We start from the raw sequence: 14,214 nt of genomic DNA on the forward strand, positions 1-14,214 counted from the left end.
AGGCCCTGGCACACTGGTTCCTTGCCACCAGGCCCTGGCACTCGTGTTCCCGCTCCCCAGGCCCCAGCACTCGTTTCCACTCACCTAGCACTGGCACTCGAGTTCCCCTGCTGCCTCCCGTGAAAGAACACCTCTTTCCAGCAAACTCACTACCGCTGGTGTTTGCTGCTTCTCCAATCAGAGACTGTTTTTCTCCCACATTTGCTGCTGATAGGCTCACTATGATTGGAGGAGTAGTTCTTTGCAGAATCTTCCACTCCAACTTACCTGTGACTGGTATTTTGAAAATGGGCTCTGGGAGCCAAATGGAATGGCCCTGGGACTGCTAGTTGGACAAGCCTGGCCTAAAGGGCTATTTGCCAGGTGAAAAAGGCAGAAGTTGTGGCTCAAGATAGGGGCCCATGCCTGGGTAATGGCTTTGAAACTTGAAAAGGTGCCCATCTTGTATTATTGGATGGAGTCCTGATAACTCCTCAATGTCTCAACGTTACCTCCCACCCTCTGACCCCGCCATCTGACCAGCAGTGCTGCACTTTGTGGCCTCTTGGGTCAGATAGTTGCCTATGTCAGGGGAGGGTACAGTTGGCACGGGGCAATGATCCCTAGTTCTTTATATTCTCAGCATCTACCCCATCAAACCCTTTAAGAACCTTGCATGTTTCGATGAGGTCATCTCTCACCTTCTCACCATTCTAAACTCCAGAGAATATAGGTCCATTCAATGCAAACTCTACAAGTAGATGCCCTCTCATCCCAGAAAGTGAACCTTTATTGCATCCCTCTCTGAGTATGCACTTCCTTAGGTAAAGAGATCAAAACTATGCACAGTGCCCCAGGTGTGGTCTTAACAAATCCCTATGTAATTGCAGCAAGATTTCTTTAGTTTTCTACTTGAAATCCCTTGCAATAAATGTTAACATACCATTTGTCTTCCTAATGGCTTGCTGTACCTGTTTGTTAACTTTCAGAAATATTCCCATGGCTCCCACTCAGAATGCGAAATATTTATTCGTATCTTTAAAATATTCTTATGACTGCTGCGCTTGGCTCCTTTCTTTGCCAGTTAACAATTTCAAGGATCTGACAATTTTGCTGAAATATATTAAAATTGATTTTTATGCTTTACTGTAAATCCCACATTACTGAATAAAAAAATAGGCAAAAGAACTGAAAAGCAGATTTTGCTACTTGGTTTACATTCAAGTGTAAAACAAATTGCCTGGCTTGAAAAATGGATCATTGGAACCCTACAGAGAGGCCTGAGTTTATTAAAACCCTGAAACTAGATTAAAGATTAGAATTATTAAATTGAGATATTTTAGAGTGTGTATGGGCACCTTTGAAGGATATATGGAGACTATGCATTATACATACTGTTCCATTCTGAGTCGGAGATAATGCAGTGATCAGATTGTGCACCTAGTTAATGAGGCAACAAATAGAATAACTGTTACTACATTTTGGGGAGGTGATGCAAGGAGCAGACACCTTCTTCAGGGGAGAAATCATAGCATAATAGAGCACAGAAAGAGCCTATCTGGGCTATTGTGCCTTTGCCAGATCTTTGAAAAAGCTATCCAATTAGTTCCTCTGTGCAGTGCCCTGCAGATTTCTTCACTTCAGGTATTTATTCAACTCCCCTTTACCAGTCTATCAAGCCACGTATTATAATTCCTAAAAAGACACTGTGTAATTTTTTCTTTTCGCCGCATCGCCAATTAATCTTTTGCCAATCACCTTAAATTTGTGTCCTCTTGTTATTGACCTGTCTGCCGCAGGAAATTGTTTCTCCACATTTCTGAATTTATTTTATTGGAAAAGAATTACACTAACCCTGAGGAAAAAGTAATTTAACAAAAATTAGATCCATGACAATAATAAAAGCAGCCATAGCTCTACAACAGGGTGTATTATAAAATAAGCTGTTTCCTACTGCCAGAGTTATGTGATCTTTAAAATCATTGAAGGGTTTCAAATGCAGATAAGCTGAAAGGGGATCAAAGCTCAAAGAGGGTGGTGAAGGGGTGGGTGGTGTGGCGTATTGCCACTTGTTTTAAAAAATGCCATAAAATCACTTTTCTAAATCCTACTGGAGCCAGTCAAAAAAATGTCGCCACATCAGTCTGTACCCATGATATCCTTGTTGAACATCTAATTTGCTATGCTTGAAGACACTTAGTGTTATAATTCTATTTTTCCACTCTGGCCAACAAGCTGAGACTGCTAATGTTGGAGATGGACTTCAGTCCATCTTTATAAAGTGGAGGGAGGAGACTTCGTGAAGCAGCACAGAGAGACGGGAGACTTTATAAAGCAGCGTGGAGAGAGGGAAAACTTCACAAAGCAGCCCGGAGAGAGGGGGACTTTATAAAGCAGCGTGGAGAGAGGGGAAACTTCACAAAGCAGCCCGGAGAGAGGGGGACTTTATAAAGCAGCGTGGAGAGAGGGGAAACTTCACAAAGCAGCCCGGAGAGAGGGGGTGCTTTGGGTGGAATCATCTCAGATTTGTACAGGCGGGAGAAAGGACGTTTTAGCCACTGGCCGCAATGGCGGGTATTCATGTCGTTTAACCCCAATTCTGCCTCATTAATCATGCATTCCCAGGAAATATGCCGGGTTGATAGTGGGGTGGTTTCTCATTCACCCGCTCTGCTGTCACATCAGGCCTTCACTAAACTGGGTGCCATAGTTGAAGGGTGCCCCTGCAAAGAGCTAGCCTTCCTCAAGGGACAGTAAGCTGCTGAAAAGTCATGGCAGCCAAAGGGAGGAAACATGCTGTCCCCAGATTTACCTATGCCTCCCTCGAAGGCCTACTGGACGCAGTGGAGGCCCACCGTGATGCCCTCTACCCTACTCTGTGCGAAGACCAGAAAGCAAGGTGACAAATCCCGCATGAGAGGCAGCGACAGCGGTGGTCAGCGCCAATGCCCTGCAAAAGAGGACAGCTACCCAGTGCCGAAAGGGGATGAATGATCTCCTCCATTCCACCAAGGTAAATCACTCTCCTGCTCTCAGGTCACACACTCACAAACCCATCACACATCCAAAGGGATCTCACTCACTGCCAGCTCAAGGGACATCACCATTCATTCTCTCAGATAAACCTTCATTGGCCTCATCCCATCCATGGGACCACTCGCTACCCACACATGCCAGGTGTACATATTCTGGTCTGGCAGGCGGCCTGTTTACACTCTCTCCATCTGTATTGTTGCAGGACAAGCTGGCGCAGAGCAAAAGGGAGAGGTCGCAGATTGGTGGAGGAATACCTGAAATCAAGGTCCACACAAACCTTGAAAATAGTCATCTAACTGGCCAGCGAAGATCTGGACCGTTCCTGTGCTGATTGTGAGGTTGGTGGTGCTCAGTGAAGTGAGCACCTGGCAGTGCAACATCCATCAGACAACTATGCTGTGAGTGATGTGTCCTGTTTCACAGGCCACTGCCATGTCCTAATTATCTCTCCTTGCTTTTGCAGACACATCTGGGAAACAGCCGAGGAAGTCCATGATCCAGGTACTCAACTCAACCCTGAAGACACTTTATAAGAGGAATCTGCTGAACCGTCATTGAAGACCCGTCACAGCGCTCACCCACACCCACTACGAGCGCAGGGACACACACACCTCGGTGGGACCTAGTTTTAGAGTAGACTTGGGATAATAATCTGGTGAGCACATTGGACTGTCTGATCCACAACAGGCGGCGGCGGCAGCAGGGACTTCTCAGGCATCTGGCACTCGGAGGACTGCTGGAGACTGGAAGTCTGCGGAATCTGAGTCAGATGACGAGTCTCTGGACTTACACATATCTCAGCTGCTGGAGCTGCAAAGCCAAGCTCGGGAACATCAGGAAGGGATGTCTGCTGCACTCCTCAGATTGCAAGCCACTTTGGAGGAGTTCGTCTGCCTTCAGTCAGAGGTCCTATTGTTGGCCTGCCAACACACTGAGGTCAACACTGGTAGGATGGTGGCCGCCATGGAGACCTTTGTCCAGGACATCGGACCTGCACTGCTGTATGGGCTGAACTCCATTGCTGACGCCATAGTTGGCCTCCAACAGTGCCTATGTTTGAGAGATGTGGGGTAGCTCGATCTCACTTCAGCTTCCCCTTCTCAAGGAGTCATTCAGGGGCTCTTGGGCACCTGTAGGGAGGAGCAGCAGCAGCTCGACACCCTGATAACTCTACGAATCCCCTCTTCTTGTGGCCCCAGCAAATCCAGCTCCACAGGCTGAGGAGGGTGCCAGTGCTACACAGCAGGATCCCGAAAGCAGGCCGGGGCCCTTCAGAGGATGCCCGTCAAGATAACCACAGATGGTGTAGCGGTCAGCAGGCTGCCTCTACCTCTGCTGTGGCTGTTGGGTTCGCACCAAGATGTAGCGGCAGGGTTAGGAAGGTTAAGAAGATGTAACTCTTTTGTTACAAAATAAATAAACGGAATTAACAAAATCAGGGACAAAGTAAAAGGCAGCCCCTTAAATGGAAATTGCAAAAAAAAAAGGTAAAATTTAAAGTAAACTTGCAAACATTAAACCAAAATGTGATTAAAGGGGTCAGTGATGCACCCCAGTTCCCGCAGTGCTCACTGAGCATGGAAGGCCTCAACGGTGCCAGCGGACACTGTGTGTTCCTTCTTCAGGAATACCTGGCCATGAACGTAGCCGTGGAAGAGGGGCAGACAGTCAGGCCGGACAACCCCCTTAATCGCCCACTGCCCAGACCTGTTGATAGCCAACTTGGCCAGGCCCAGGAGCAGGTTCACGAGGAGGTCCTCCTCCTTTCTTGCCTGCCCCTGCACACCGGGTGCCCGTAGATCAGGGACTGAAGTGCAAACAAAGCAAAAGCAAAAGGATTTTCAAGTAACTAAAAAGTTGGCAGATGTGTCCGACCAGTTCCCTGGACATGCGCAGTCTTTGGCGACAATGGATCTCGGTCACCTGCAGGAATAACAAGCGCCATCTATTGACCCTGGGTCCAGCTCGGCTCTGATCAGCGACAATTCACTGTGACTGTTCAGAGGCATGAGCAGGAGCCCCAGCTATCCCTTCTTCCTGAGGGTGCTGCTCAGCCCTCTGCCCAGCCAGAATGCTCTGTCATTCTCATCTCCTTCGTCTCTGCTCTCTGTAAGCCATAAGACATACAGTCTAGGTCACCAGGCTCCATGCTCCTTAGGTGTTCCTCCTACAGGACGAAAGTGAGAAATGCGTGGGTTAGCATGGGTGTACTAAGATCCTCTCTTGGTTAGGGCTGAAGGCCCCTTAACATAAAAACATAGAAATAGGAGCAGGAGTAGGCCATTCGGCCCTTTGAGCCTGCTCCGCCATTCATTATGATCATGGCTGATCATCCAACTCAATAGCCTGCTCCCGCTTTCTCCCCATATCCTTTGATCCCTTTCGCCCTAAGAGCTATATCTAACTCCTCCTTGAAAACATACAATGTTTTATACTCAACGACTTTCTGTGGTTGCTCTCTGGGTGAAGAAATTTCTCCTCATCTCAGTCCTAAATGGTCTATCCCGTACCCTCAGACTATGACCCCTGGTTCTGGACTTCCCCAACATTGGGAACATCCTTCCTGCATCTAACCTGTCTAGTCCTGTTAGAATTTTATAGGTTTCTATGAGATCCCCCCTCATTCTTCACAACTCCAGCGAATATAATCCTAACCGACTCAATCTCTCCTCATATGTCAGTCCCGCCTTCCCAGGAATCAGTCTGGTAAACCTTTGCTGCACTCCCTCCATAGCAAGAACATCCTTCCTCAGATAAGGAGACCAAAACTGCACACAATATTCCATGTGTGGTCTCACCAAGGCCCTGTATAATTGCAGCAAGACATCCTTGCACCTGTACTCGAATCCTCTGGCTATGAAGGCCAACAAACCATTTGGCTTTTTTATTGCCTGCTGCACCTGCATGCTTACCTTCAGCGACTGTGTACAAGGACACCCAGGTCTCGTTGCACATTCCCCTCTCTCAATTTATAGCCATTCAGATAATAATCTGACTTCTGGTTTTTGCTACCAAAGTGGATAACCTCACATTTGTCCACATTATATTGCATTTGCCATGCATTTGCCCACTCACTCAGCTTGTCCTAATCACACTGAAGCATCTCTGTATCCTTCTCACAGCTCACCCTCCCACCCAGCTTTGTGTCATCTGCAAATTTGGAGATATTACATTTAGTTCCCTCATCTAAATCATTAATATATATTGTGAATAGCTGGGGCCCCAGCACCGATCCCTGCGGTACCCCATTAATCACTGCCTGCCATTCGGAAAAAGGCCCATTTATTCCTACTCTTTGTTTCCTGTCTGCCAACCATTTTTCTATCCATCTCAATACACTACCCCCAATCCCATGCGCTTTAATTTTACACGCTAATCTCTTATGTGGGACTTTGTTGAAAGCCCTCTGAAAGTCCAAATAAACCACATCCACTGGCTTCCCGTCATCAACTCTACTAGTTACATCCTCGAAAAATTCCAGTAGATTTGTCAAGCATGATTTCCCTTTTGTAAATCCATGCTGGCTCTGTCCGATTCAGCCACTGTTTTCCAAGTGCTCAGCTATTAAATCTTTTATAATGGACTCTAGAATTTTCCCCACTACGGACGTCAAGCTGACTGGTCTATAATTCCCTGCTTTCTCTCTACCTCCCTTTTTCACAGAATCACAGAATCACATAGTGCAGAAGAGGCCCTTCGGCCCATCGAGTCTGCACCGACACGTGAGAAACACCTGACCTACCTACCTAACCCCATTTACCAGCACTTGGCCCATAGCCTTGAGTGTTATGATGTGCCAAGTGCTCATTCAGGTACTTTTTAAAGGATGTGAGGCAACCCGCCTCCAGCACACTGCCAAGCAGTGCATTCCAGACTGACACCACCCTCTGGGTAAAAAAGTTTTTCCTCACATCCCCCCTAAACCTCCTGCCCCTCACCTTAAACTTATGTCCCCTTGTGACTGACCCCTTCAGCTGAGGGGAACAGCTGCTCCCTATCCACCCTGTCCATGCCCCTCATAATCTTGTATACCTCAATCAGGTGGCCTCTCAGTTTTCTCTGCTCCAACGAAAACAACCCAAGTTTATCCAACCTGTCTTCATAACTTAAATGTTTCATCCCAGGCAACATCCTGGTGAATCTCCTCTGCACCCCCTCCAGTGCAATCACATCCTTCCTATAATGTGGCGACCAGAACTGCACACAGTACTCCAGCTGTGGCCTCACCAAGATTCTATACAACTCCAACATGACCTCCCTACTTTTGTAATCTATGCCTTGAATGATAAAGGCAAGTGTCCCATATGCCTTTTTCACGACCCCACTAACATGCCCCTCCGCCTTCAGAGATCTATGGACACACATGCCAATGTCCCTTTGTTCCTCAGAACCTCCTAGTGTCATACTGTTCATTTAATACTTTTTAAATAGTGGGGTTACATTAGCTACCCTCCAACCTGTAGGAACTGTTCCAAAGTCTATAGAATCTTGGAAGAGGACCACCAATGCATCCACTATTTCTGGGACTACTTCCTTAAGTACTCTGGGACGTAGATTATCAGGCCCTGGGGATTTATCGGCCTTCAATGCCATCAATTTCTCCAGCACCATTTCCCTACTAATACTGATTTCTTTCAGTTCCTCCCTCTCACTAAACCCTGTGTTCCCCAACATTTCTGGTAAGTACGCCTGGCATGTGTGGTGAGTAGTGCCATTGATTGGATGAGGACAGTGAATCATGTGTGTGAGAGAGTGAATGATGATGCCCCTTGAGCTGGCAGTGAGTGAGATCCCTGTGGATGTGTGATGGGTTTGTGAGCATGTGAGTTTTGAGTGATGTGAAGCATGACTTACCCTTGCAGAATGGAGATCATTCATCCTCTTTCGGCACTGGGTGGCTGTCCTCTTTTGCAGGGCGTTGGCACTGACCACCATTGCCACCACCCCTGGTGTCAAAAGGCATTCTAGCAATGCGTCACTGAATTGGGGGCTGTAGTCTTCTTGCCCTTCAGGGCCATGTCTTCTGTGCTGCAGTCCTGAGCTGAAAGCCCTGAGAGGTGTGCACGCAGCTGCACTTTAAATATGGCGCCTGGCATGAGGAAGCGTCGAGTTTACGGCATAATGAGTGAATCGGAGGCTGCCCGCCAGTGAAATGCCATGTTTCCCGAGAATGCATGATGAATGAGATAGGATTCAGACGACATGGCGTGAAAAGCCGCTTTTGCGGCTGGTGCGTAAAACGTTCTTTCTCCTACCCATGACCGCACTTACTGCAAATCTGGGACGATTCCACCGAATGTTTCTTCTTGCGGTGGAGACTGGAACTAGGGAACACAATTTAAGAATACGAGGTCTCCCTTTTCAGACTGTGATGAGGAGAATTTTTTTCTCTCAGTGGTTCACCACTATGTGGAATTCTCTTCCCCAGAAAGCAATGGAGACTGGGTCATTGAGTTTATTCCAGGCAGATTTAGATTTTTGTTAGACAAGGGAGTCAAGGGTTATGGGGGAAAACAGGAAAGTGGAGTTGAGGCTGCAACCAGATCAGCCATATTATCGAATGGTGGAGCAGGCTCGAAGGGCCGAATGGCCTACTTCTGTTCTTAAGTCATATGTTCCCATGTTCCTAGCTAGGATGTTCAGAGATGATCTCAGAAAGCACTTTGTCACACAATGGACAGTCGAATTCTGGACTCAATCCCCCAAAACGCTCTTGAGGTCTCGGCCAATTGAACTTTTCAAAACACGTGTTGATAGTTCTTTGGTAATGGTATTAAGGGTTATGGAACTAAGGTTAATAAATGGAGTTGAGATACAGATCACCCGTATTTTGGTATTGAGGGGTTGAATGGTCTAATCCTGTTTCTACGTACCTAATGACTTTTTGGTTTGATTGATCAATTACTCAAGTCATTTTTTCCTCTAATGCAGGAATCTATTTCAACATGCAGATTTGCACAGAGAGTTGCACTTATCAAGAATGAAGCTATTCTAAATGAAGAAATTGATCCTAGATTGGTAAGTAAAGTCAGATTTAGGATTTTTAAGATGTTTAATGTTTATTTTTTAACTGAGAGAGACATATCAAGGTATATTTACTAATCCCACTGTGAAATGTACTCACAGGGAGTTTGGGTGAGAGAATCAGTGCTGCAGTGTTCTAGCCCTTTATCTTACCCATGCTTTCTTTGAGAGTAGCTCCCTAGTCTGATTACGGGTTCAGCAGTGACTTGACCCTATGATATGTTTTCACTGCTAATTTTACAAATAACCTGTGCATTTTCATGCTTTTTGTGTTAAACACCTATCCAGATTATGCCTTGAGGGGAGGCGATGGCGTAGTGGTATTGTCGCTTGACTAATAATCCAGAGACTTGGGGTTATACTCTGGGGAGTCGGGTTCGAGTTTTGCCACAACAGATGGTGGAATTTGAATTCAATAAAAATCTGGAATTAAAAGTCTGATGATGATCATGAAACCATTGTGGAGTCATAAAAACCCATCTGGTTCACTAATACCCTTTAGGGAAGGAAATCTGCTGTCCTTACCTGGTCTGGCCTACGTGTGACTCCAGACCCACAGCAATGTAGTTGACTCTTAAATGCCCTCTGAAATGGAGCCACTCAGTTGTATCAAACTGCTACAAAGTCACAAAAAAAGAATGAAACCAATGGACCATCTGGCATTGAAACGACAAGGGGCAAACTCAGCCCTGTCGACCCTGCAAAGTCCTCCTTACTAACATCTGAGGGCTAGTGCCAAAATTGGGAGAGCTGTCTCGCAGAACTAGTCAAGCAACAGCCTGACATAGTCATTCTATCTTACAGACGGAATCATATCTTACAGATAATGTCCCAGATGCCACCGTCACCATCCCTGAGTATGTCCTGTCCCACCGGCAGGACAGACCAGCAGAGGTGGTGGCACAGTGGTATACAGTCAGCAGGAAGTTGTCCTTGGAGTCCTCAACATTGACTCTGAACCCCATGAAGTCTCATATCATCAGATCAAACATGAGCAAGGAAACCTCCTTCTGATTACCACATACCACCCTCCCTCAGCTAATGAATCAGTGCTCCTCCATGTTGAACACCACTTGGAGATATCACTGAGGCTGGCAAATGCGCAGAATGTTCTCTGGTGGGGGATTTCAATGTCCACCACCAAGAGTGGCTCGGTAGCACCGCTGCTGACCAAGCAGGCTGAGTCCCATAGCTGCGAGGCTGGATCTGTAGCATTTGGTGAAGGAACCAACAAGAGGGAAAAACATACTTGACCTCATCCTCATCAACCTGCCTGCCGCAGATGCATCTGTCCATGACAGTATCAGTAGGAGTGACCACCACAGAGTCGTTGTGGAGACCAAGTCCCGCCTTCACATTGAGGATACCCTCCATCGTGTTGTGTGGCACTAACACTGTGCTAAATGGGATGGATTTCGAACAGATCTAGCAACTCGAGACTGAGCATCTATGAGGTGTCAACCTGGTGAGGCTATAATACAAGACTACTTGCATGCCAAATAGCATAAGCAGTAAGCGATAGACAGAGCTAAGCGATCCCACAACCAACGGATCAGATCTAAGCTCTGAAGTCCTGCCACATCCAGTCGTGAATGGTGGTGGACAATTAAACAACTCACTGGAGGAGGAGGCTCCTCAAATATCCCCATCCTCAATGATGGGGGAGCCGAGCACGTCAGTGCAAAAGATAACGCTGAAGCATTTACTACAATCTTCAGCCAGGACTGCCGAGTGGATGATCCATCTCGACCTCCTCCGGAGGTCCCCAGCATCATAGTTGCCAGTCTCCAGCCAATTCAGTTCACTCCACGTGATATCAAGAAACGGCAAAGGCACTGGATACTGCAAAGGCTATGGGTCCTGACAATATTCCTGCAATAGTACTGAAGACATGTGCTCCAGAGCTTGCTGCGCCCCTAGCCAAGCTGTTCCAGTACAGCTACAACACTGGCATTTACCTGGCTATGAGGAAAATTGCCCAGGTACATCTTGTACACCAAAAGCAGGACAAATCCAACCCGCCCAGTTACCGCCCCATCAGTCTACTCTCCGTTATCAGTAAAGTAATGGATGGAGTCATCAACAGTGCTATCAAGCAGCACCTGTTTAGCAATAACCTGCTCACTGACGCCCGGTTTGGGTTCCGCCAGAGCCACTCTGCTCCTGACATCATTACAGCCTTGGTGCAAACATGGATGAAAGTGCTGAACTCCTGAGGTGAGGCGAGAGTGACTGGCCTTGACATCAAGGCAGCTTTTGACCGAGTGTGGCATCAAGGAGCCCTAGCAAAACTGAATGGGAATCGGGGGAAAACCCTCCACAGGTTGGAGTGATACTTAGCACAAAGGAAGATGGTTGTGGTTGTTGGAGGTCAGTCATCTCAGCTCCAGGACATCACTGCAGTAGTTCCTCCGGGTAGTGTCCTTGGCCCAACCATCTTCAGCTGCTTCATCAATGACCTATCTTCCATCATAAGATCAGAAGAGGGGACGTTCGCTGATGATTGCACAATGTTCAGCACCATTCGTGACTCCTCAGATACTGAAGCAGTCCATGTCCAAATGCAGCAAGACCTGGACAATATGCAGCCTTGGGCTGACAAGTGGCATGTGACATTTGCGCACACAAGTGTCAGGCAATGACCATCTCCAACAAGAGAAAATCTAACCATTGCCCCTTGACGTTTACTAGCATTGCCATCACTGAAACCCCATTATCAACATCCTGAGGGTTACCATTGACCAGAAACTGAACTGGACTAGCCATATAAATACTGTTTCTACAAGAGCAGGTCAGAGGCTAGGAATCGTGAGATGAGTAGCTCACCTCCTGACTCCCCAAAACCTGTCCACCATCTACAAGGCACAATTCAGACGTGTGATGGAATACTCCCCAGTTGCCAGGATGAGTGCAGCTCCCGCAACACTCAAGAAGCTTGACACCGTCCAGGACCAAGCAGCCCGCTTGATTGGTACCATATCCACAAACATTCACTCCCTCCAGCACTGACTCTGGAGTGACTACCCTCCAGTAGCAGCAGTGTGTACCATCTGCAAGGTGCACTGCAAGAATTCACCAGGTGTCCTTAGACAGCACCCTCCAAACCCACGACCACTAATGTCTAGAAGGACAAGGGCAGCATGGACAAGATGGGAACACCACCACCTGGAAATTCCCTTCCAAGTCACTCACTGTCCTCACTTGGAAACATACCACTGTTCCTTCACTGTTGCTGGGTCAAAACTCTGCACCTCCCCCACCCCACCATAGCATTGTGGGTGTACTTACACCACATGGACTGCAGCGGTTCAAGAAAGCAGCTCATCACCGCCTTCTCAAATGCAACTTGGGGTGGGCAATAAATGCTGGCGCAGCCAGCGAAGCCCACATCCCATTAATGAATTTTTAAAAAATTAAATTCAGAATTTGATTGCGTGAGATAGACTTTGCAGTTTTGAAAAAGACAGTAACTTGATTTCCATGTTTGTAGAATTTCTTTTCTGTCGATTTCTGTCTTGAGCACGCTCAGTGACTGAGCTTCCACAGCCCTCTTGGTGTGGAGAACTCCAAAGATTCACCACCCTCTGAGCGGAGAAATTCCTCCTCATCTCAGCCTTAAATGCCCTGTCCCTTATTCTGAGACTGTGTCCCCTGGTTCTCGACTCACCAGCCAGGGGAAACATCCTATTTGCATCTATCCTGTCACGCCCTGTAAAAATTTTGTAAGTTTCACCTCTCATTCTTCTAAACTCTAGAGAATAAAAGCCCAGTTTCCTCAATCTCCTCATGGGACAATCCCACCACCCATGGATTAGCCTGGTGAACCTCCGTTGCACTCCCTCTATGGCAAGTATGGATAAGGAGACCTAAACTGTACGCAATACTCCAGGAGCGGTCTCACCAAGGCTCTATATAACAATAACAAGACATCTTTAATCCTGTAATCAAATCTCCTTACGAGGAAGGCCATCATACCATTTGCCTTCCTAATTGCTTGCTGCACCTGCATGCTAGCTTTTAATGACTTATGAACAAAGACAGCTAGGTCCCTTTGGACATCAACACTTCCCAACATCTCACCATTTAAGAAATAATCTGCCTTTCTGTTTTTTCTACAAAAGTGGATGACATCACACTTATTCGTATTATTTTCCATCTGCCATTTTCTTGTCCACCCACTTCACCTGTCCAAATCCCCTTGAAGCCTCCTTTCATCCTCCTCACAACTTACGTTTCCACCTAGTTTTGTGTCATCAGTAAATTTAGAAATGTTACATTTCCAAATATATTGGCATAGGTTGAGAATTGGTTAGCAGACAAGAAACAGAGAGTATGAATAAAAGGGTCTTTTTCGTAGTGGTAGGCGGTGATTAGTGGGTTACCCCAGGGATCGGTGCTTGGGCCCCAGCTATTCACAATATATATCAATGATTTGGATGAGGGAACCAAATGTAACATTTCCAAGTTTGCTGTTGACACAAAACTTAGTGGAAATGTGAGTGGTGAGGAGGACTTTAAGAGGCTTCAAGGCAATTTGGACAGGTTGAGTGAGTGGGCAAACCCATGCCAGATGCAGTATAATGTGGATAAATGTGCAGTTATCCACTTCGGCAGGAAAAACAGAATGGCAGAGTATTATTTAAGTGGTGATAGATTGGGAATAATGATGTACAAAGGGACCTGGGTATCCTTGTACACCAAACATTGAAAGTAAGCAAGCAGTTAAGAAGGCAAATGGCATGTTGGCCTTCCTTGCGAGAGGACTTGAGTACAAGAGCAAGGATGTCTTACTGCAGCTGTACAGGGCCTTGGTGGGACTACATGTGGAGTATTGTGTGGGGTTTTGGTCTCCTTATTTAAGAAAGGATATACTTGGCTTAGAGGGATTACAGCGAAGGTTCATCAGATTGATTCCTGGGATAGCAGGATTGTCATACGAGGAGAGATTGGGTCAACTAGACCTGTATTCATTGGAGTTTAGAAGAATGAGAGGGGATCTCATTGAAATATAAAATACTGACAGGGTTGCACAGACTGGATGCGGGGATGATGTTTCCTCTGGCTGGGGGATCTAGAACGAGGGGTCACAGTCTCAGGATACAGGGTAGGCCTTTTAGGACTGAGACAAAGAGAAACTTCTTCACTCAGAGGGTGGTGAACCTGTAGAATTCTCTA

The 14,214-nt window shown here is 46.7% G+C and overlaps 1 protein-coding gene across 1 annotated transcript in view; it reads left to right on the forward strand.

Moving 5' to 3' along the window:
- Positions 1 to 14,214, forward strand: part of kif6 (kinesin family member 6) — a 664,853-nt gene that overhangs the window by 187,106 nt on the left and 463,533 nt on the right. Inside the window, exon 9 of the mRNA XM_078542714.1 lies at positions 8,947 to 9,033. Coding sequence (XP_078398840.1) covers positions 8,947 to 9,033 — 87 coding nt within the window. The remainder of the gene's footprint in view (positions 1 to 8,946; positions 9,034 to 14,214) is intronic.

This window comes from Cetorhinus maximus, chromosome 5, assembly GCF_964194155.1.
Source record: "Cetorhinus maximus chromosome 5, sCetMax3.hap1.1, whole genome shotgun sequence".
Classification (NCBI taxonomy): Eukaryota; Metazoa; Chordata; class Chondrichthyes; order Lamniformes; family Cetorhinidae; genus Cetorhinus; species Cetorhinus maximus.